Here is a 24,219-nt window from a genome sequence, read left to right as displayed (position 1 = left end):
CGCATTTACTGGGTCAACGCTGCCGGAGTACGAGTGGCCTTCGGACTAATCAGATTTGCGAGCTCTAAGTGCATCAGGTTCAGCCCAGAGAACATCTGCACTGAGTTTCTGCTTCCTGAGTCTCTTTGATTGAGGTCCAGCGTCGATTTTATTACCTGCGAAGCCGCAAGACGTCTCCGGATCCGTCTCCTCGGGGGCCTGGGAGCAGAACTTTGTTGTAGCTTGAAGTTAAAGGTGCATTTTTAACACGTTGTTTCCTGAGTTTTATGGATTTTTTTTTTTTTAAAGCTGCAAACACAACAAAAATACAATCGCAACAAAACCTGCAACTTAATAACACACACACACAGTACTTAACATAGCTCACACAGCCTGTAATTGTTGTGTAATTACTGTGTGTGTGTTCTCTGTGTAATTATTACTTTCCATTTGTGTGTGTGTGTGTGTGTGTAGCTTGTGAGTGTTATTTCCAGGTGTGTGTTCATGTGTGTGAACTTAATTATCATGTGGGTGTGGATTCAGACGTGCGTAGTTATTGTGTGTTTATTTGCAGCTTTGCATGTGTGCAGTTGTGTACGTGTCAAGTATGCAGTGTGTGGAGTGTTTTTATGTGTGTGTTTTATGTGTGTGTATTTTTGGACCTGAAAGTGGGTGTTTGTATGTTTCTGTATATATAAGAAGTATATTCTTATTTTGACTGCTTTAACTTGTGTGTGTGTGTGTGTGTGTGTGTGTGTTTTTGTGTACATAATTATCACTTTTCACTCGTGTGCATTCTTTAGGAGACGTGTGCACGTTTGTATGTAGTGTGTGTGTGAGTGTGTGTGTGTGTGTGTGTGTGTGTGTTTGTGCATGGATGATGTTGTTCAGTTGTGTCTTTTTTGTGTGTTTTTAGGGGTTTTTTGCATATGTGTGTGTGTGCACATACATGGAGTGTGTGTTTGAATGTGTCTATGTGTGTATGTGTGCACTTCATAAAATGTTGTGTGCATTCCAGTGTGTGTCTTTGTGTCTGTTGCGTGTCTGTGATTTTATTTTGTGTTTAAACGTGTGTGTGTTAATATGAATGTGTGTGTTTTTATGGTAAACATGTACTTGTTTATGTGTGCGTGCTTGTGTGTGTCTGTGTGATGCGTTTTGCGTGCATGTGTGTGTGCATTTTGTGTGTTTGCATGTGTGTCTATTTTGTGTGTGATTTTATCTGCTGTTTAGGTGTGTGTGTGTGTGTGTGTGTGTACTTCTGCTGAAAATATTTTGTGCATATGTGTGTAAACATGTAGATGGAGTGTGTGTGGTTGAGGATTTTGTTGTGTGTATGTGTGTGTGTGTGTTCTCGTGTTTGTTTGACTGTGTGTGCTTCGTAAAGGTGTGGTTTGAATACTTGTGTGTGTTTGTGGCTGATTTGCGGTTGTTGTGTGGGTTTAAAAGTGTCTTTTTGTGTGTATAAATGTGCGTTTTCATGTTTGTTTTAGAAAGATATGTGTGTGTGTGTTTACATGTGTGTCAGTGTGACTCCATCTAGCAGTTTATGCACAACTGTGTGTGTCTAAAAGTGTGTGTGCGTATGTGTTTTTACATTGTTTGTGTATTTGTGTACGTACAGAAAACACGTGAGAGCTTGTGTGTGTGTGGCTGATGATTTTAATGTGTGTAAATGTTTGTGTTCTCATGTTTGTTTGTGTGTGTGTTTCATGAAGATGTATTTTAAATGCTTGTGTGTGTGTGTGTGTGTGTGTGTGTGTGTGTGTGTGTGTTTGATGATTTTCAGTTGTCGTGTCGGTTTAAAAGTGTGTATTTTCATGTGGGGTTTTAAGTGCGTCTTTTAACGTGTGTGTTTTCATGTTTGTGTGACCGTGTGTGTGTGTGTGTGTGTATGTTGTGTGAATCCATTTTACCAGTTTATCCTCGGCTGTGTGTGTCTGGTTTATGTGATATCTGGAAAATAAGTGGAACTTGTGTGTGTGTGATTCTTTTTTAGTGTGTAAATGTACGTTGTTGTGTTTTTTCTTCATGTCGATGTATGCTGAATGCTTGTGGATGTGTAATTGTCACTTTTTGCTTGTGTGTGTGGCTGATGTTCAGTTGTGTAGCTGTGAAAGTGTATAAATGTGTGTTTTCATGTTTGTTGTATAAAGATGTGTTTTGAGTGCATGTGTGTGTAATTACATGTGTGTCAGTGTGACTCCATTTACCAGTTCATGCACAACTGTGTGTGTGTGTGTAGCCTGTGAACGGTATATGTGTGTTTCATAACATGTTGTGTGTCGTTTACATGTGCATCAGTGTGAATCCATTTTACCAGTTTATCCTGAGCCGTGTGTGTGTGTTTCTGTGTGTGTGTGTGTGTGCGTGTACACATAAGTGGCGGAGTCACAGAGTGGGTCGCTGTTTGCCTCGCTCATAGTGAGCGTCGCCATGGCAACGGCACTAGCAGCACAGTGTGAAGTGGAGGAAGAGCTGGCGGCGCTCAGCGTGATGGAGGCAGATACAGACAGACGGACGGACGCCGGTGTCGCACGGAGCCACGCCATTGGTCGGAGCGGCTGATGATGTCATGTGTTTAGGTGGCGGTTTAAACGTGCGAGTCCTCGTGCGAGTTATTGAGCCTTATTCTGACTGTGGCGACCTCGCAGCGTTTCCTCCGTTAACCTGCGAGTGTTTGCTCAGCGCGGACAGATTACCAGCTCAGGGTCACAAGAGTTAATGATCAAATCGAAACCCAGGAAGAGAAGCAGAGGCAGACAGGGAGGGGGGAGGGGGGGTGTGTGTCATACTGAGCATGCTCTTTGTGTTAACTTCCTGCTCTCTTCTTCCTGACAGAAAAAAGCGCGTTCAGAGGCCGGCGTTGAAGCTCACCGAGAGGCAGGCAGCCGAGGAGACGCTCCGAGGAGAATCACATCAAACCTGAGGAGTTATTACGACATCCAGCCTGAACCGGCTCTGTGGATTCTTCTGTTGTCGGGTCTTTTTTTTTTTTTACGCTCTTTGTGTTTTTGTAGGAGAGTGACTCATTGAAACTGACATTAATCTTTTTTTGTTTAACAGTCAGAGTCGCTGTAATGTTTGACCTCTGAGATTCTCTCTACTTTGTCGTTTGAAGTTTCAGAGAAACTCCGGGATTTTTTTTTTTTCTTCTGAGCTGATCTCTTTCATTTTCTGTACGTGTGTGTCTGTTATCTCACGCCGTGGTTTCCTGATAGCGTTTGGTTGCTCATAAGAGGAAGAGAAGGAGGCAACTGTTTCTCAAGTTTCTCAGCCAGGAGCCTGAGCAGCATTTGCATTCCAGTTTGGCTTCCACCGGCGGACAGATCCTCCCTTGTGCACGACAGAGTGTGTGTTTGTGTCCCTCGGTGATACTCTGACTCGTATCGGGGGACAATAATCGGCCCTGTGTGTCTCTTCTGGGTAGAAATGGGATCAGAAAAGGACTCAGAGTCGCCTCACTCCTCAGTGAGCGGCGTCCCCAACCCTAAGTGCCGACCGGCGGGCAAACGCCAGGGCCGCATCTCCTTCCACAGCCTCTTCAACAGCAAGAGGGGCTCTCGGGGCACCAGGGGCCCCAAAGGAGCGGCGGCCACCCCTTTATCCCACCTCCACCAACAGCAGCTGCTCCCATCTGCCTTGAGTTCCACCGCAGCCTCTGCTACGCCCACCGCCGCCGCCGCCGCCACCGCAGCCGCCGCCGCCACGCCCCAGGACGCCGCCTCCGGCACCCCCTCCAAGCCACTGTCCTCCAGCCAGCCATCCCTGGGTGGAGCTGCCTCCTCCGGGGACAACAACCTCCTGGAGTGCCCCCTGTGCCTGGTGCGCCAGCCCGCCGACCAGCTGCCCGAGCTGCTGGGCTGCAGCCACCGCTCCTGCCTCTGCTGCCTGCGCCAGTACCTCCGCATCGAGATCACCGAGAGCCGAGTCCAGCTCAGCTGCCCCGAGTGCGCCGAGCGTCTGGCCCCGCGGCAGGTGGCCGACATCCTGGACGACGCCGCCCTGCTGGAGAAGTACGAGGAGTTCCTGCTCAGGAGGTGCCTCGCCTCCGACCCGGACTGCCGATGGTGCCCGGCGCCCGACTGCGGGTAAGAAACTCTTCGGAGTCCAACTATGGGGTTGTTTCTGGGCCAATACTGATCATGAAGGAGACCAATAGCCGATGTGTGACTCCAACACGAAACTTTGTTGATGTTCTTCTGGTCAGCATTTATCTTTCAGTGTTGATTGGCTGTTACTCGTGACGTTTAACCAATTAGACACTGCTTGAGACTATAGCTAATTAGTTTAATTTAGAGTCACAAAATCTAATAATCGGGAAGTGCTGGATGTCCATACTCAGTTGATCCAGACATTTGGTAGCTCCGGCTCGCCTCTGACTCGTACTTTTATGGTGCTGCTGTGATGTCTTATCTAGAACCACCTCATTTGTGCCAATTACATCATTTAATGTATTTACCCTTCTGTCTCCTGTAGCTTCATCTATTAGCTACTCATTGTTTGGTTGTTTGAAAAAGGTCTTCAAGTTCCCTATTTTGTCTGTCCAGGAAGCCAAAACCCAAAGATGTTTTAGAGTCACATAAAAAGCAGGAAAACCCACAAACTTGATTGGGGGAAGCTGGAAACAGAGAATGTTTGATAGTAGTGACCATTAATGGTTTGAAAGGCATGTTGTCCCTAAAAAATAACCAAAATGACATCATTTCTTAGAACTAGACGCTGTAAAGACCCCTGATGGTCTTTGAACTCATCATCTGTAACTTTCAGTTTTGTTGGGAAGTTAACCAAAACCCAGCTTCAGATTAGGATGTTTCATCAAAATCACTTTATTCTTCATGTCTCATTAAAAAAATCTGCCAAATATAAACGGTTGACTGTAAAACTATGCCCTCCTTGGCACAACCTTGAAGTGACTCATCTGCTACCAGCAGTCACGTAACTACAATTCAGGGACTTTTCAGCTGAGCTGCTGGTTGTGTTTACACAGAGCAGGTATGAGACACGTATGTACGTAGTAAAATATCTAGAATATGTACAGCCACTGTTTCTTTGCCCAGTATGGGTAACATCTGTAGGCCATTTGAAAAATGTGCTACATGTTGGTTCGAGATGTTTTTCTTTTTTTTTAAATTCAAAGAAATTCAACTTTCTTTTCTGATGATTGGTGGCATTATAACCGTGCCATACTGCAAAGAAGACATTTCTAGATCCTCTCTACTTCTAGTCATGGTTGTTGTGTTTCCATAGAGGTGCAGGATTTTATATGACAGTGAAAAATGAGCCCACAGTGAAGAAAAACAACAACAACAAAACGCCCAGAAACTGCTGAAGGGGTGAATCAACTGGATTGTGTTCATGAGAAAAAAGGCTGGAAGTCAGGCTTCAATACCATCAGTCATGTTGACTGAGTCAGTATTTACTGGAAGTTGCCGGACTGAGTCTTATCGCGGCAATTTGTACTTTGTTCCCATCCTCCTGTTGAAGGTATCTGATTTAATTTAGTGTAACATACCTTCAGATCGGGTTTGCATGTTTGTTTGAATGTTTGTTCTGGAACTGACTTGAACTTGCCCTGGAGGAGAGTCACGGCGCACAATTAATCAATAAAAACAAACAAGCAGTTGCGAGAAACAGAAACTAAAATACTACAAAGTGAAAATTGCGGCACAGCTGGAGGCATTTTAAGTATCTGTGGCAGCTGTTTGGCTGAATTCATGAAGGGACGCCAGAAGAAAACTCACATCAGAAGAGTTTCTCAAAGGCAAAGTTAGCACACGTTAGCATCTGTTAGCATTTCTAGTAAAAGCTTTTCTGTCTGTTACAACTATGAATGATCAGTTTTTCTCTCTGAAGCGTCACATTTGTGGTTATTTCTTCACTTTCTGCTGCAACTGTCTGGTTTCAGACGAGCGGTGTGTTGCTTCAGAGTTCTCGTAAATAACGGGGTTTTTTCTACCGAGGTCACAGAACAGGAACCAGAGGGACCCGATCTGTCAGAAACAGTGAGGAAGTTGAACGTGAAAGCGCAGCGAGGAGCTGAATCTGGGTTAGAGTCTGTGGTCGGAGCCTCAGGTGGGTTTTTTTGGAGGCTGAGCTGCTCTCGTCGGGTTTCTGGAACAAATGAGAGGCGTTTGTTTCATCATAGAAAGCAGGAGTGATTCACTGTGTTTGTGTTTGTGTGTGTGTGTGGGACGGACCGGCGCAGATATTCACTGATATTCTGCTGCTGTGGTTTTTGTACAGTAATACAGGTATAGTCGCGGGGGAAAGAAAGCAGCATCTGTGTGGAAGCGGCACAAATCTGGCCATGTGTTCGCTGTTCGTTTCTGTTTCTGATTCACTGGGCCGCTTCCCAACACCGAGTGTGATTTGTAAAAAGTACAAGTGTAGTTTTTAGTCTCTAGTAACACATTTAGGGGGATTCATGAAGTCGGAAATCAGTAAAACTTGCAGCTCTGGAACCCTGTTAAAATAATCTGGTGGGTTTTTTTTAAACAATTTTGAATAATTGAGTCTTGTTTAACAGATTTTTACAGTTTTTATTAAATAAAATCACAGAACAACGTCTTAATTATACATTGATTATTGCATTATGAAGGACTGAAGAATGTTAAATCATGTTTAACTGTTATTTTACAGGTTTTCACTGATTATTGATAATATTTATCAAAATGAAATTAACAAAAAGCACAGGCCAAACTGTAAATGTCAATATCAATAACGTCAACATACAGAATCTGCAATTTTGTTTTGTCTATTTTTTACAAATAGGGATTTATTTATTATTACAGTGTGTAACCATACAACATATTTTTTTATTCTTTTACTGTATTTAAATCAACCAAAAATATAATTATTTTACAGATATTTGTAGTTATTTTAAATTACAGACTGAAAACAGTAACTTTTTTGCATAAATGTTATTTTCCTTTTTTTTTTTTTACTTATTACTTAGATTGAATTCAGTGATTTAATAATAACACTGACTTTAAAACCTAACAGAAAACAAAACCGTAAATAATACGTCACTAATTTGTACTGTCATAAATGGTGATTTCATTTTTCTACATTTGTCTGTAAAATTACACTTTTTTTTTTTTGTGGATTCATCCATTAAAACAGAAAGAAAATCAGAGATATTTTAAAGCTGTGTCGTCACTCAGCAGTTGTGTATTTTTCTGATTGCCACAAAGAAAAGATATTTGCTGAAACAACCTCTGAGGACCATGAACACCACTTTAGTCCCACCTACTGTAACCAACATGATGTGCTTTTTAACAAGAAATGTTGACTCAGTATTGCTAGATAAAATGTAATAACAATAACATATGTGTGAGTCATCCTCTGGTGATCATGAATATTCAGTTTCATCTGCTAAGTGATCTATTTCTGCTTCTCTGAGGATCATAACTTCAGCGTCTGTCTCGGTGTATAAGCAGGTTTGCAGGGTTTGTATTGTCTCTGAGCACAAATCCATGAGTGGGATCATTTTTACTCTCAGCGGGGATGAAAATGAACCTCGACGGGCGTTTTTTTTTAATCGATATTACAAATATTATCTTAGGGAGAGGCTGGTAATGAGCCTCTGTGCTCAGGATACTGTGTCTGTTTCTGTGCAGGCTTTTATTTTAATCAGTGTAAAATAACCTCAGAGATAAAGAGGCGAGGCTGCTGTCTCCAACGTCCCCCTGTTACGTTCTGCCTGCATGTGGGCAGACATTTTAGAACGAGTTCAGAGGTAGTTTTATGAAGGTCGTGTCGGTGGAGACGAGCTGCGAGTCGCTGTAATGTCCCGGTGCAAATAAACCAAAACCAAAGTGTGTGTTTGCATCAGCAGCATCAGCGAGGAGAGGTCGGCCGCTGACCTACATACTTAGCGGGACAATCCTCCATCTGACGCCAGCAGTGACTCAGCTCAGCTTCATTTCAGACAAGTTCACCAAATTGTTATTCATCGCAAACAGCCGGAGCTGCAGACACACAAAAAAACCACACACAGTAACCCACACCTGGGAGCTGCTGTTCGCTGGTCTGCTGGTTTCTGGAGAGGATTCATCCTCAGAAACACAAAAAAAAAGGTGTGAGTTTCTTCAGTGAAAACCGTAAATGGAGTGTTTATAGCTGCGAAAGGATGTCGTGTTGTGGGAAAGTTACATAAACGTGAGCTGGTTTTTCAGCCTTATCTTTTCTAAGAGCTACACAGACGACTGCAGATGAGACAGAATCAGTGTGAATTAGATAAATTACACAACATTACAGCAGAAAACACAGGTGGCTGTTTGAAGTTGACATTTTCAGTCGCACTTCACCGTTCTGCAGGTGAGCAGAAATATCAACGATGCAGTTCATAGACAACAAACAACTCTCTTTATTGTCAGTTAATCTGCTGAGTGTTTTCTGGATGAATTTATTAGCTGATGATGACTGATTTAGCCTCTGAAGTGCAGCACAAAAAGCTGCAAACACGTTGTCTCCTCATAAACTTATTTACTTCTGATTCAGAGTCGTGTTTCAGTCCGGCTGTCCAGTCGCTGCTCTTTTAGTTGTTTTCTTTAATAACTCCTGTGTCTGCTGTTTGGCGCTGGGCCCAATAACGTACTGTTGTTTTACAGATTGTTGAATTACTCGTAAAATTGTTTTAAAACAATAATAATTTGCATGCTAACCTTAAAAACATCGGCTGTGACATCTTTTTACAATAATGTTCATTTTGGGGAAAAAAGTCTGTATTTTTAAAAATAGTAATTTTGCACTTAATACTTTTTTAACAGCAAAAAATCAATATTTTCCAAATATTTGTCATTATTTGAAAAAATTGTAAAATATTTTTGTTATGTTATTTTATAGATTTTTCATGTTTTGGTAAATTAAAGATCATATTTGGTCCAAATCACAGAAAAAAAAGATTAATTTACATGTTTATTGTAAAAACAAAGCAACAGGACAAAACTGTCCATAATGTCCACGTTAAATATCAGTATTTTTTTTACAAATCTTATTTATGTTTTTAAAAACAAATATGCCCTTGAAGACACACTGTTGAACAGTATTTAAATTAGCTAAAACTATTATTATTGTAAAAGACATTTGCTGCTATTTTCACAGTTTATGAACATTACAGTATTTCACCATTTATTTTTTTTTAACCATATTTTCTGACACTTTGCTGCCAGATTTCTACACTTTATTTGTTTATTTATTCACCTCTGACCTTCTGTCTTTATCCGGCCAATGAGGCCTCAGCCTGAGTGACTGTCAGTCCTGAGCATCCAGTGAGAACAAAACCTCCTCCGTCTCCGCTGGCTGTCAGTTGCTATGGCGACTATCGATGCGGCATAGAGGGAGCGTTGCCAGGGGTAACAGGAGCCGGGACTTAATTAAACAGATCAATACGTCCTCGGCATGCGTGCGTGCGCGTGTCATTGTTTTGAATGTTGTGTCTTTGTGTCGACGGGTGCGCGCCCGTGTTGTCGGGCTGTGAGTCACACTGCCGCCGCCGCCGCCGCCAAACGCAACCTGCTGTTTCTGTGCATCTGCTTGTGCTGCAGCGTCGCATTTACGGGCTCAGCAGGATTCCCAGGTGGTCGCCGGTGGAGCTGAACGCCGTCAGGGCTGTCTGTGCACGTTTCCTCTCAGCTCGCAGCATGTCAGCACTCATACAGCTCCTCCTCCTCCTCCTCCTCCACCGACTCGTTTTTTGCACATTTACATCTCAGCTCCTGATCCTACATGCCCCTTCCACTCCCTGTACCTGGTTTTGTGTTTCCTCTTTGTCCCTCTCCGTTCCTTTTTTATTCTTTTGTCTCCCACCCTGGAAATGTCAGCCCCCCTGGCTCTCAGTGCTCATAGTGAGGCAGCGTTGACCTGAGATGCTCTTTCATAATAGAAGCCCTTGTGGCCGCCTCGGTTTTGTTGTGCAGCCAGAGGATGAGCTGTTTTGTAGCTGGTGACTGTAGTCAGCCAAAGAAAACATGAGATCACCTTTAACCGATCGATTCGTCACAGGCACAAAAACAGCAGATTGTTACCTCTAAATTACAGACACAGACCACAGTTCACTGAGTTCTCAGTCTAAATAAAAGATAAATGCAGATGCAGCATCTTAAACCATTGTGACCTGGTTGGTTATTACTAAAATGGCAGCAAGGTTGCCAGAAAAAAAATCGTAAATACTGAAACATTTAACAGTGAAAATATCAGCAAATATCTGTAAAACAATTATATTTTTACCCGATTTAACTACAGTTAAAGAGCTACACATTGTCAATGAACTGTTTGTAAAAGTGCAGGTTTTTGATGTGAACATTATTTACAGTTTTGGCCTTTTTTCTATTTTTCTTCTTCTAATCAGTCAACATGTAGAGTTATAGATAACAATAGAAGCTAATAAAAAATAATAGAAAAAATGTAATAATAGTTGTAATTATTTTCCATTTTTACAATTCTTAATAGACACAATATTTCTTCCAGATATGGGCAAATATCTTTCAAATAATTACATATTTTTTGCTTTTTAGATATAGTTAATGTGGTATATACTGTTCACAGTCAAATGTTGTTAAAATAAATAAATGACCATTTATGAAAAATTTTAATTTTTGAGATGAAACTTTAAAAAAAGTTTTCCCCCATTTTTTTTAACAGTCAAATTGTAAATGAATTAAAGTTTTCTGTGTTTTTATTAAATATTAACTGTAATTTAACAAAACAGGGAAAATCTTTAAAATAGTACTTAGAAATATTTACAATTTTTCAATTCTTAATATGCACAATTTTACTTCCAAATAATAGCAAATGTCCTTTTGGGTCATTTTTCCTACGGTCACGTGTACATTAACACTTTCTTTCCCTTTGATTTTATTAGTAATAAGGGGAAATTTGTAAAATAGCAGTAAGTCATGTATTAAATTTGTTTCAAAATCTGTTAAAAACCATTTTATTTACTGTAGTGATGATTAAAAGGTGAAGTCAACGTGACAGACGTGTTCTCTCTTCTGTTAATGTCTCAGTTATTGCATGTAGTTTAACAAAACAGGGGAAATCTGACAAATAACAGCAACTTGTTTAAAGAAAAATGGTTAAAAGAGTTCACTTTGTGCAGCGTGCAGTGCATCAGCATGTTTGGTTTTGTAACGTCTCCGTGCAGCATTAGCATTTGTGCCACTTCTTAGATTTTCATGACGCAGCTCATAAACAGTGAACCTCTGCGTGACCAGACTGAAAGTTCCAGCTCAAGTGTTGACAGCTGGACTCGAGATGACAAACAGGGGCTTTCACATGACGGCTAGAGAGACATTTAAAAATAGAGAAACGGTCAACAAAGCGGCCTTCCTGTGAAGAGCCTGCTCATTACTCATGTGACGCTGTGCTGCTGCTGTTTCTGTTTAGGAGACCTTGGAGCAGCAGAGTGCTGATGCTGCAGGACAAAAAAACAAAAACGCCAAACTGGCATCTCTGTGTTTTTGTTTGCTTCGCTTAAATCGAAAGTTTCTGCATTTGTTTAAGAGCCGGTTAGTGACCTCTGCTGAGAACGCTGTGGGTAGTTCTTTAACAAAGCATTCGCTCCATAATTACAGAACGACTTGGATATTCTCTGCAGAGAGATGTTTAACTCTGCAGGAATGTCACTTTCTGTCTAATCTTGTTCCGGAAAAAGCAAACCCGTGTCCGCTCTGATGTTCGTCGCGTCCCGAGAACCGGCGGCGTTTGAAGAGGTGGCGATGACGGACATGTTGGGGCTGCTGGGCTGGAGTCGTGCCAAAACAATTACAAGTTTGTCATGTTATCACTTCCTCCACGCTGCTCTTCCTCCTAATAACGGGACTTTAAAAAAACGCAAGCAGGAAAGTGGCAGCGTCTTTGTTTAGTCGCCGAAAATCGCTGCCTGCTTTTGTTTTCACTCCTCCGACGTGTTTTCTCCCACTTTTCCTCCGTGACAGGCCTCCTTTGTGATTCCTGCAGTGATTGACACTCTCTCATATCTCAGTCTCTCACGCTTTTCTTTAATTTCCGTCCTTATCGTTCCAATATGTCACGCGTTATTGCTATATTTAACGGTATCTGCGAAGACGTGCGCCGCTGAACTCGGGCGCACAAAACAGTTGAGGTTAGTTCGGTGTATTTATAGTGAAAGTTGGTAGTCTTCATGAAGTTTATAAAAAGAAAAGAACGTGCAATTTGATTTTTTTTTTTTTGTCCGTTTTTGCCTCCGTTGTGGATTTGTTTGTTCGCTGGAATTCTGAACGTGTTGCAAAGTTTAGTCGGACACAAAGAGATGACGGCATGGTGCATCATAATGAAACGGATTTACTGTTTTCCAGGAGTGATTTGTTAAAGTACTGGAAGTTTGACGAATACGTTTATCCTGCTTTCGTCATGTTGCAACTAATTTACTGGCGAAAACAGAAGCTTAGCTCTCTGATCTGAAGACTTACATCCATCCTGTCCTGCTCTTGTTGTCTAGTATTAACAGTAAAGAATGCGTTACATAGTCAGAAATAGGGTTTTTGTTGTATTATTATATATGCTATTACTTTTTTAGCTGTTCCAAAAAATAACTAAAGGACATTATCGTGCCTTTTCAGGTTTACTAGTTAAAATCTCCGGCAACTTTTAAGCTTAAATGTTTTCTTGCATCAATGCACAAGTTGTGAATCAATCAACTTAAAAATGGCAATATGACAACGCCGACCTTTTGTTTTTGTTGACTCTCTTCCATCTCAAACATTTCAGTGATGTTTGGATCTTCAAGTGCGTAGAAAAAATGTATTTGTTTTGGGGGATGCAAAATTTTAAAACAAATTTTTAACCAATAGTCTGCAGCGTTAGCATTAGCGTGAACGCAATACAGTGGCGAGTCCTCCATGTTCTATCAGCGTTCTTCAGTTACTTACATGAGATTCTCCTTTCACAAATAGCCTGATGACACCAGCCAAATTATGTCGCAAATGTTGTCGTCAGAGAGTAAGATTAGAAATGTAAACGTACTTGTTTACTGCTAGCCATTGCAATACAAGTCATGATGCCCCTTTACTAGCTAAACCCCCACAATGCTCTCTGCTTGCCAACATGAACTGCTGGTAGTCTGAGTGACGCCTCCTCTGGTCTCTATAGTATTAAACAGTAAGAGGCTCCACCTGGTGGAACAACCAGGTACTGCAGCTGATCTACAACACATTTTCTGACATGCATGACCTTCTTCTTCTACCTTAAATGTCTTACTGTATTTTTAAATAGTAAAATTATTAGCAACAATCAATCACCTAATAACTGTTAACATCTATGATTTCAATTTTAACTGGTTTATGCAGACAACAGATATTCTGTCTTTACATTAAAAAAAAAAAAAGTGGCTCAGCGTCATTCCAGTTTGTTATGGCAGCAGCAAAACTACATTAGTTCTCATGATTAATTGTTAGCTTACAAGGCAGTTATGACCACGACAAGAATCAGCTCACTGCTTGTGGACCTGCAATAGTTTTACAATACAGGTGCTGTCTGGTGACAAAAAAAAATAAAAAATGCCGCTAGACATCGGATTTCCTGCTCAGTAACGTAGGTAAGATTTCTCAACCACAACGTCCGCATATTTTTTTACCTCACTCCCCAAAATAGCACTTTACACAATAAACGGTACGATTTCTACATTTTGAAAACATGAGACAACCTTACTTTTGTACCTTTCCGCTCCTCTGTTCCGTCAGTCACGTGAACTACTGTCTGATGCAAGTGTTTGCTGAGCATGTACAAGCAACAAAACACACCTGGAGGCAGCCACGGTTTCTTAACTACTTTGCACGACAAACATGCAGCTGTTTAAAATGACGTAATTTCAACGTCTGACTTCCCACTTTTAAGGTGAATTGAATGCAGCGTTAACCCTCGACAGACTGTGATAGACACATCCAGTCATCTGTTAAGTATTTTTGTCAAAGTGCCTCCCTTTTTCCAAAGAGTTTCTGTTGTGTCAGCTTAGATTAGTTGTACTTTCCTAAGTAAAACCAGTCATCTGTTGTGGCGTAATCTTGTTTCTGTTCTCCCCAACCAAACACAGTCCAGGTAAAAGTTAAAATAAACACATATTCCAGGCAGTGTTTCATTGCTAAACACCTTTGCGTCATTACTGGCGTACGGCTGTATGTTCAGTGAACGCTCTGCTCCTCTCTCACTATTGTACTTTGTGAAATCCATATTGATTGACCTCGTCCCGTCTCTTTTGTCTGCTCTCTCAGTGTTGTTAGTAAGTGATTGCGCCATTGATCAAATCTTCTCTCTGCTCTCAGTCCACTGAGAGCTTTTAGGCTCCGTAATGTGCCCATTAGTGGCCATATTGGAGATCTGAAGCTCTGGTTGACTCAACAGTTTGCAGCATTTCTAAAGATACCACTGGGTTATGTCACATGTTGCTAAATGCGGTGGCCTGGGTTTGAATATTTCACTCAGTGTCGGCAGCATGTGGTTGCAGATAGATGACACAGAGTGCACTGGTCAGCCACAACATTAAAACCACTGACGATAACATTAATTATCGGGTTAAAGTGTCACCTGTTCATAGGTGAGGTATATTAGGCAGCATGTAGGCACTCAGTTCTTGGAGTTAGTGGGTTGGAAGGATCTAAGAGACTCTAAAAGGGGCAGATGGTGGATGACTGAGTCAGAACATCAACAAAACAGCAGGATTATGATCTGTGCCGTGCTGCAAACATTGTTCAAGAGCGTTTAAAGGAACCTGACAAAGAGTTCAAGGTGTTGGTTCAGCTTCCTAATCTACCAAAACATAATCCAATGGAGGATCTGTAGGATGTTCTGGAAAAACACTAAGCATCCACCTCACAACTTCCAGGATTTAAAGACTCTGCTGCTAAAGTTTTGGTGCCTGAAACCGAAGGACACTTTCTTCGGAGTTCAGGCCTCGATGCGTCAGAACTGTTGTGGTGGCACAAGAGGAGGCTTTAGTGTTGTTTTAATGTCGTGGCTTATTGGTGTACATACTTTAAGAAATGCTGCTGGACAGGCTGAAAAAAGTCAAATCATTTGAGTTCAGAGGTAAAATGTTTGGTAATGGGAGGCAGAATGGTAATATATAACATCATCGTTATGGCAAAAACAAATGCACATTTTATGTCCCTGTTTGTAATTCTGACTCTTGTTTCAAGATAAATTTCCTGTGAAGACCGTCGACAAAGTCAGTTATAAAGATTTGCATGTGCTTGTTCGTCAGGTATACAGAAAACAGAATCAATGTCTGGTGTGTGAATATCTTATTTGACTGCGGTGCAGGTTTGGTAGAATCTGTCCAGAGCTATGAGAGCTGCCGGCAGTTTGTTGTTTGTTGAGGTGTGAAGGTGTAGAAGGTGTCTTGAGATGTTAATCCTCAGCCGGATCAGCAGCAGCTCTTTTAAACTCTTGTGCTTGGTTCAGTCTTCTCAATAGTTGTGTGTTCATAGCATAGGTTCTGTCCATTTTAAAGTATTGCATTAGAAAAAGTGATAGAAATGTTAAAATTAAAGAAAAACATCCTTAAAGTTCGGTGAGGTGGTTTTAGACATTTTCAACAAAGAATTAATGAGCTTCAAGGGAGATGGAAACACCTTTCTGAATAAGTTGAACAAGTTCTGAGGTAGAGAACATTTAACTCAGATGACTAATCAACTGTTTCCACATCTTTCATTGTTTTTGTTTCTGCACAGCAATAAAACATGGTCGATGCCAGCTGACACGAGAGAATAATTACAACTTTCCTCACAAAATTCCTGGAAACCACTCTCCATTTTTCTCTCATAGATGGACAAAGTTTTGTTTAGCAGTTGGCAAAAACACTGGCTTTTTTGCGGCTTCTTCTACTCTGTGTATTGCAGCCATGTAGCCTGTAAGAGAGATAAGATAATTCCTTATTGATGCCCATCGGGGAAATTCAGGATATGGCACCACCTTCTGACAATAGTCCACAGCCTAGTTTATTTGTTACAACTAATGTAGTAAAAACAAGCTTTTTTGATGACACTTCAAAGTTTGTTTCAAATGGAAAAACGGCTAATGGTGCCTAAAATGTGATTATTTGTCAATCAGTGCTTCAGAACTTCCTCATTTGACTAATTTGTTCCTCCTCTGTCGTCTCCTGTCAGGTTTGCCGTCATCGCCTCGGGCTGTGCCAGCTGTCCCAGGCTGGTTTGTCGCAGAGAAGGCTGCGGCGCAGAGTTTTGCTACCACTGTAAACAGGCCTGGCACCCCAACCAGACCTGCGACTCGGCCCGCCAACAGAGGGCGCAATCCCTGCACACCCACAGCAACCACTCGCCCAGCTACACCCAGGAGCAGGGACCCGGTGAGTACCAGGAAAGCCGTCGCCTCCGAGATCAGAACTAACCACAGTCTGACGCGGTGACAGTTACGTGCAGATGTGCGCACTGACATAAACACGCAGATAAAATCTTCTCCTCCGGCGTAATCGACCTGAAAATATTCTTCACACCTCTGAGAAGTCTCTGCCGCTCTGTCGCTGTCAGTCTTTATCACATGTCAAGATCCTCAATCTGTCGGAGCGCTGAGTCAAAGTCGACGTTCTCACCGCTGGGCGAAGTGTGCAGCGTTCAGTCGAGCATGAGACACTATTTATATCACACTTTCTGCACTTGATAGTTTCATGTCTGCAGCATTCTGCATCCTGTCATTCTGCATTTTCAAATGTCACCTAAACATTTCTCAGAATAACCTTAGCTAGGCCCGATATCCAAAGCAGCACGTTGATGAAGCTGCTCGCTCGAGGTGTTGCACGATGTGAAAAAAGTCGTTTGATCTGCAGACTAACTTAAGAAAACAGCAGCAGCACTCGTTTGCAGAATGCAACCATGTTCCTTTTTGGTGTTTTTGAAGAGCTTAAAGCAATGTTGGTTTAATGTGAAGCTGGAAAACTCCTCACAGCTAAATTTAGACTTTTTGAAACTTGAAAATCTCGGTTTCCGCAGTTATCTAGGAGGAAATTTACATGTGGGAGGCATCAGTGGTCTCTTAAAATCACAAATACAGGTTGTATGTTATTAACCACTACCAGTACTTCCATATATCTTGTTAGTTAGTGAACTTTGGGTGGATTTTGCTACTTAATGTGGATAGAGCCACTGTACTGATGATAGATGCAAACATACCAATCTCTATAAACACCCGTTCTACTATTAGCTTTCCTTAGCGTAAAGCCTGGGATCTGTCCAATACTAACATTTTTGCCATTTAGTTTTTGGTTTTGGTTTTAGTTTTTACACTTTAGGTGGATTTTGTTACCAAGTTAGCTGTTTGCCCTGATGTCAGTTTAATGCTAAGCTAACTAGCTGCTGTTAATGTCAACATGGCATTGATCTTCTCATCTAATGGGCGACAAGAAAGCAAAATGTTTAGCTCGTAGTAGCGATGATAGATGCAAACTTGCACATTTTTGCAAGCATCCTTGTGTGAATTAGAAAAAACAAATAATTCCACATACCATGTTTATTAGTGAACTTTGGTTGGATTTTGTTACTTAGTGTGGACAAAGCCATGCTAGCAGTTTCCATTCTTCATGCTAAGCTAATTGGCTACAAGTTGTAACTTAGTATTTAGCGGACAGGTGTGAATGCAATACAGCAAAACAGTGTATTTAATGCATTAACATACTTATTGTAGTGACTATAGATGCAAATACACACATTTTTACAAAGGTACCAGTGTGTATTATAGTTGATTTGTTGTTTTACTTTTAAAAGTTGTGTTTTTGCCACCTACTAGCTAACGTAGCATAAAGAGTGACTTCTGTCTCATGTTGATGTTTTTACACAATGGAGTAAACAAATAATCCCATGTAGCATATTAATTAGTGAAACTTGGGTGGATTTTGTTATCTGGTGTGGTCAGAGAAACTCCAACTATTTCCATTGGTAATGCTAAGCTAACTGGCTGCAGCTTCATATTAAACTGACAGAAATCAGCGCAACGAAGCAAAACGTCTTATTTAGCTCCTTATTACACTTCTTGTAGTGATGATAGATGCAAACAGACAAATCCTGACAAACATCCGTGCAAACATCCCTGTTGCATGTGTGTGTTTAATCCCATTTTGATTAAAAATCCATTAAGTAAATCTCTCCAGCTGCCCTCCTTAATTCACTACTTCCAGTCCATCGCTCTGTGCCAAGTCCTCCGACGGACTGACGGCGATCCAGAACTGACTCATAGCAAAAGTCCAGCCGCTCCCTCTTTCTGTCCGTGTGTCTGTTTACCTGCTGCTTAGTCAACCGCATTCAGACAGACAGAACCAGAGAGGAGAGGACATGGTAGGAAAACTGAGATAAGAATGGAAAATAAAGAGAGAAGTGGAATAAAGTGAGGGCGAAGCAGAGAGCAGAGGGAGTGCGGTGAGTCGTGTCAGCAGAATACAGACAATAACATCGACTCCTACACAGTTTCAGCCACATCTGCCACAGTCGCTGCAAGTTAAAATGCCAAAATGCCCTTTAAAGAGCAGATCCAGCACCAGAATTCAAACAGCTTCTTGGCTTTCCTTCCCCCTTCAGATGCATTAAAGTAATACAGTTGTCCAATCCATTACTCTAATGAGGTTTGATCCCGTTGCCAAGAGGAAAGAAAACAACCAAAGACAGCAATCGAACGAGTTTTTACTATATTCAAAAAATTTAAAGCACTCAAATCTGCAAAAACACACAGAATAAGTCTTGCAGTCTCATTTAAATTCGATGCAAAAAAGGAGTTTTGTGTCGTTTTTAGGCGACTGGGATTTAAAGACCTATTTGTTGATTTTGCTTTTGGTGCCAAAATCCTTGAATTTCTTTCCGAGTCACTGCTGGTGTTTAGAAGCTGCAGAGTTTCAAAACAAGAAAGGCTGCAGGACGCTTTGGGATTTGAGGGGGCTGTTGTGTGTTTCAGTGGAACCGGAGGCATTCTGGGAAAATGCTTATTCACCTTCCTGCTAACAGTTGGATGAGGAAACCGTCGTCATTAATCACAGTATGTTGAATGTGAAGCTACAACCAGCAAAGTAGAGCTCACAGGTAGTCTGAGTCGGTCCAAAAATGACAAAATCTTCCTACCAGCATCTTAAGAGTTTGCTAATTAAACGTCTGCAATAGTAAAAATCACCCTTTTTTTTTTTTTTTTTTAAACTTGCTAACGTAGCCAGATGGTGTTTTTTTCCATGCAGGAAGACTTATGAGGGAAATAAGCAGTCATGTCTGAGCTTTTTACTGATGACAGCCTCCAGAAACACAAGATTCTGACTGCTAGGGTTTCGTATGTAAAAAACCTAAACGACCGATCCTGTTAATGCCGTAGTTTTAGTGTTTGGGTAAAGTTGTAGGTGAGCTGCTGTGTTGAGCTCACGTCTCAGCAATTTTAAGGCAGAAAGGCATCATTTGAATGGGAAAAAAAATTCTGTAGCTTGTGTAAATCCAACTAAAATCCGACTATGTAACTTCCCGTCCATCTAAAATCTAAAATCGACATCAAACATGATTTGAGGAAATTTCCATTCATGAGATTGGACTCTTTTTGCAAATACAATAAACACAAACCTCATTTAAAAGCACGATTAGAACTTTAACATAAAGGTGAATATTGTTCAGATGAGACAAGTGGGAAGCTTTACAGTGAACATCTTTTTAAGGAACACACAATATAACCCAAAACTAATGTTTATGCAAAGCGTAAAGACATGAATTATGTGTTTTCTTTGTTTTCTCTTCTGTATGTTGTCGTAAAGAGTTAAACTATTATAAATCATAAATCACTCCAGAATACACATTTTACTCACTGTACACAAATCAGACAAAAGCAAAAAGATCTCTTCCGGATAAGCTCGTTCCCCAAATTACTCCATCGTTTTCGACTGTTTTCATGCTGTGAGTGATGCTGACCTCGTCTCCTCTCCGTCCCCAGCTGATGACATCAAGCCGTGCCCTCGCTGTGGCGCTTACATCATCAAGATGAACGACGGCAGCTGCAATCACATGACCTGCGCCGTGTGCGGCTGCGAGTTCTGTTGGCTCTGCATGAAGGAGATCTCCGACCTGCACTACCTCAGGTACTCGCGTCCCATCATGCTCTGTTGCTGTGCGGTCAACCCCAGACCTCCAGCAGATCCTTTAAACCCTCTGAAGCAGCTTCTGAGCATTTTGTTGTTGCTCCTGTCACATTTTTACTCACTGTGGAGTCATTTTTCAATGCAACATAAAGTCCTGCACCTCTATGGAAACACAACAAACATGAAGAAGATAGATGTCAGACATGTCTTAGGCCCCGTTTACACGTCGCAAAAACATGATATTTAATGTGTTTGGACCTTTGGTTTACACGAAAACAAAGCTTCAAGTCACCGAAAACGATCACTTCTGAAAACTCCGTCTACGTTTGTATGTAGACGGGAGGAGGCGGAGTTTGAGCATCATCAGCGTCATGTGTGTGCGACCATGTTTACGGTTTGGCTTCTGTGATAGAAATCAAGTATGTTCCTTGTTTTGTACTCTGACACCACATTTAGGAGCAGCTCCACTTCTCTGTCTGTCCAAACAAACGACCCTCGCACCATTATCGTTGAAGTTACAGGAAGTAGTTTGTGCTGTTCGTTGTTGTCTTTTTTCCAGGATTCTGATTGGCTACCCCAGATTTATGCTTCTCGTTACATTGCCCGCTCACAGCAGCTCTTAACGATGTGTTTATGTGGGTTTGTGTTGACGAAGATTTTTTTGAAAACGATCAACAATGTTGTTTTTGAAAAAGTAGATCCATGTATGTAAATACCCGGCTACGTGTAAACGTGGCTTCAGTTAGATTGACAGACGTCATAAAAAAATAAATAATTGAACTGATTCTTTATTTTGCAAAAACAGAACCTGGAATCAACATGTGCAACATTTTCCCAAATGACTACAGGTGTTACCACATCTGGAAATAAAAACAGTGGCTCTGCCATCTATAGATATTTTGCTGTTTACATTTTTACAACCTCTACAAACACGGTGTCTTCACACGACTCTGCACAGCAGCTCCAGAGAGATGTGTCACCGTACTGAACGTATCATTCAACAACTTTATGCTGTTTCAGAGCCGTTCAGTATTTATTTTACTGCTCACATCTGCTTTATTGTGCTGTCACTTGCTCTACTCTACTTCCATGCTGTGTTTCATGTAGACACAGCCTGCAGTTCAGCCAAAAGTTCCCACAATTGTGTTTTTTTTTTTTTTTTACATGACTGTTGGTTGCAGCTGAGTCACTAGTGGCTCCATGGTTTCACAAAGGAGCCTTGAATTTTTTGTTTTTTACAGAATCTTTTTAGAGCAAACAGCTAATTTTAGGGTATTTTTTTAAACAAAATGTTTGGAATTCAGTGATTTTTATTAAATATTCTGATTTTAAGCTGAATTTTTTTAAACCAAGCAGCTTGCGCAAACGAGTAGTTCAAAAGTCAGACAATCCTTTCTGGTTTACCGGTTCCTAGCTGTGAAAAATGTTGTAAATTTGTTGATTTTGTGAAGAAAACACGCCTTTCAAACCCAGCAGTGGGTTTCGGGGTTCAAAGGATGAACTCTTATCTTCCTCCTCCTCCGTCTGTTTTCCCTCCTCCAGTCCTTCTGGCTGTACATTCTGGGGGAAGAAGCCTTGGAGCAGGAAGAAGAAGATTCTGTGGCAGCTGGGAACTCTGATCGGCGCTCCGGTCGGCATCACTCTGATCGCAGGCATCGCTGTTCCCGCCATGGTCATCGGCATCCCGGTTTACGTCGGCCGCAAGGTGAGAAACCTGCAGTTTCTTGTTAAACATACAACATCAACATCTGCTGCTCTGTTCAGCTCTGTTTTGCCTTTGTGATCCTCAGTTTTTTCTGTTTGTTGTTGGTTTTATGATTAAGATTTGGATTAGGATTGCATTAACATTTCACAAACTGAGAACGCTTTTGTCTTTTCCTGTGTTTTCTTTGCTGGTTGAATATTTGATTTGAATAAATTCGGCCCTGAAATAGTTGCGTGACAGCAAACTGATCAGCGACAGTCATTTCAGGTGTTTCTATGAGCGATGCTGTCAGACATTCGGTGGTTCCAGCTTCCTACGTGTGAATGTTTTTGTGGTTTTCTTAGTTTTCTGTGACAACGTGTGAAAATGTCACCACATGTTTGGGAAGCCTGTAACGGGCATTTTTCACAGTTTGCAGCCAAAATGTTTAAATAATTGTCGACCATCGCCAATGAAAATCCCTTTTTTTTTTAATGTTGCTAACGCGTCCATATGGTGTTTTTTTAATTAGCTGAATTCACATAATGAGTGAAATAAGCAGATACAGCCTGGTGTCAGTACAGGGACGCTCAGGGTGGACGGACTCAAAAGAACAGTTTGACATTTAGCTGCTGATTCAGTTTTAAGCGTTAAATGAGAAAATCCATTCTCCTCTTGTGTCTTATTTAGCGATTAGCTTAGCACAATGACTGGAAACAGCCTGGCTCTGTGTTCTATTCACATTTTTAGAGTTAGTTTTCGTGTGAAATTAAAAAGAAAAAAATTCCATATAAGATGGATAAGGTGGTGCAGTGGTTAGTACTGTTGCTTCGCAGCTAGAAGGTCGCCGGTTTGCTACCCGGTGGAAGCACCTGGGATCTTTCTGCGTGGAGTCTCCATGTTCTCCCCGTGCAGCGTGGGTTCTCTCCAGGTTCTTCCTCCCACAGTCCAAAAACATGTTGAGGTTAATTGGTGATTCTAAATTGTCCGTAGGTGTGAATGTGAGTGTGCTTGGTTGTCTGTCTCTAAGTGTAGCCCTGTGATAGACTGGTGACCTGTCCAGGTGAACCTGCCTTCACCCTGAGTCAGCTGGGATAGACTCCAGCCCTCCATGACCCTAGTGAGGATTAAGCGGTGTATAGATAATGGATGATGTTAGTTTGGGAACTTTAGGTGGATTTTTGCAGTTTTAAAAGTCCCCTCTGGAGTTTTTTGAGCTCGTTAACATGTCGATAAAGACGTATCATGACAACACAAACATAAGCTCAGACTTCTGGATGCGTTCACATGTAACAAACCCAAAGAACAGGAGGATCATGTGGAGCTTTCTGTGTCATTTCTCCTCCTACGGTTCAAGTTCAAACATGTATAAATGTTCCAATATTAGAGCTTGCTGTTGTGCAGAGTAGCGTGTCCATTCTTACATCTAAGTTGAAAATAATGCATAAAGAGATTGTTTTAATGGGAAACCTTCTAAATGTGAAACTGTTTAGGGTTTAATTAAAGACCAGGGAGCGACTTTAATGTAGGAAATAGGCTTGTTTAAGTTGCACAGTAATATTAGAGGCAAATGTGTGCTTTAAGGTTTCAAGGAAATCAGCCTGATGTGACGTAAAGTGGGGCAGTAATTTCCCATTTCTCTGTAACTAACTAATTGAGCATTTAAGTTCCAGTGAACTGACCCTGACTTGCACTTTCTCTTATTATTTTATGTTCTGACGAAAAAGGGAGAGAAAAGCAACAAGAAAAAATTCCAGTCGACAGAGAGACGTGGAGGGTTTTTCTAGGAGGAAATGTGTCGAAATATTAGTGACGTGTTCATAATCTTCGTTTGCTCTTCGTTATCTGACGCCCTCCAAACACTTCCTGCTGATGCTGACAAACATCTACCTTCATCTGCCTCGAATCTGACTGTGACGTATTTTCACACCGAGAGACTCTTTTTAATCTTCACGCTTGGTTCGCTCAACGTTTATCTTCTGTCGACACAAACCAGAGGCAGAAACTCACGCGGTCGAGGCGGCGCACTGGAATAGTTTACAGGCATTCTTTCACAATCGCCCTCCGGTCATTATCTGGAAGTCACAGCATCGCAGACGCATTTTCAGTCTGCTGCTCTCGTTTTGACTGAACGTCACACGTTTTCTAGAAATGAAAGAAAGTGCTTTTGGTTTTGTCTGAGCACCACAAAATAGTTTCCGTTTAAACACAGACCGTGGCGCTTCAGAGGTAAAGCCAAGTTCAGGTCGTTAAAACATCTGCAGAGTCTCAAACTGTCCGAATATAAAACAGAAGCGTTCCTTCACGTGTTCATAAAAGCTGTTTGCAAACAGAGTCGCCTGCGCTAAAAGCAGCGAGTGTGGGAGAAAATATTGAATTTCGTTTCCTTCTGTTAGTTGTTTGTTTCACTTTTAGTTCACAGCTTAGTTTCTTTTGGGGGAAACAGCCTCAGTTTGTGTGTCTTTTGTGTTACTTTCACTATTTTGGC

The 24,219-nt window shown here is 41.4% G+C and overlaps 1 protein-coding gene across 1 annotated transcript in view; it reads left to right on the top strand.

The window, feature by feature from the left end:
* Window positions 1–24,219, top strand: part of rnf19b (ring finger protein 19B) — a 56,266-nt gene that overhangs the window by 21,078 nt on the left and 10,969 nt on the right. Inside the window, exons 2-5 of the mRNA XM_008303140.1 lie at window positions 2,821–4,070; window positions 16,107–16,306; window positions 19,903–20,047; window positions 21,590–21,752. Coding sequence (XP_008301362.1) covers window positions 3,412–4,070; window positions 16,107–16,306; window positions 19,903–20,047; window positions 21,590–21,752 — 1,167 coding nt within the window. The 5' untranslated portion in view covers window positions 2,821–3,411. The remainder of the gene's footprint in view (window positions 1–2,820; window positions 4,071–16,106; window positions 16,307–19,902; window positions 20,048–21,589; window positions 21,753–24,219) is intronic.

The sequence above is a fragment of the Stegastes partitus genome, unplaced genomic scaffold (genome assembly GCF_000690725.1).
Source record: "Stegastes partitus isolate 25-593 unplaced genomic scaffold, Stegastes_partitus-1.0.2 Scaffold1944, whole genome shotgun sequence".
Classification (NCBI taxonomy): Eukaryota; Metazoa; Chordata; class Actinopteri; family Pomacentridae; genus Stegastes; species Stegastes partitus.
The sequence above is the reverse complement of the archived record's forward strand: the minus strand, read 5'-3'. Positions and strand labels throughout refer to the sequence as shown.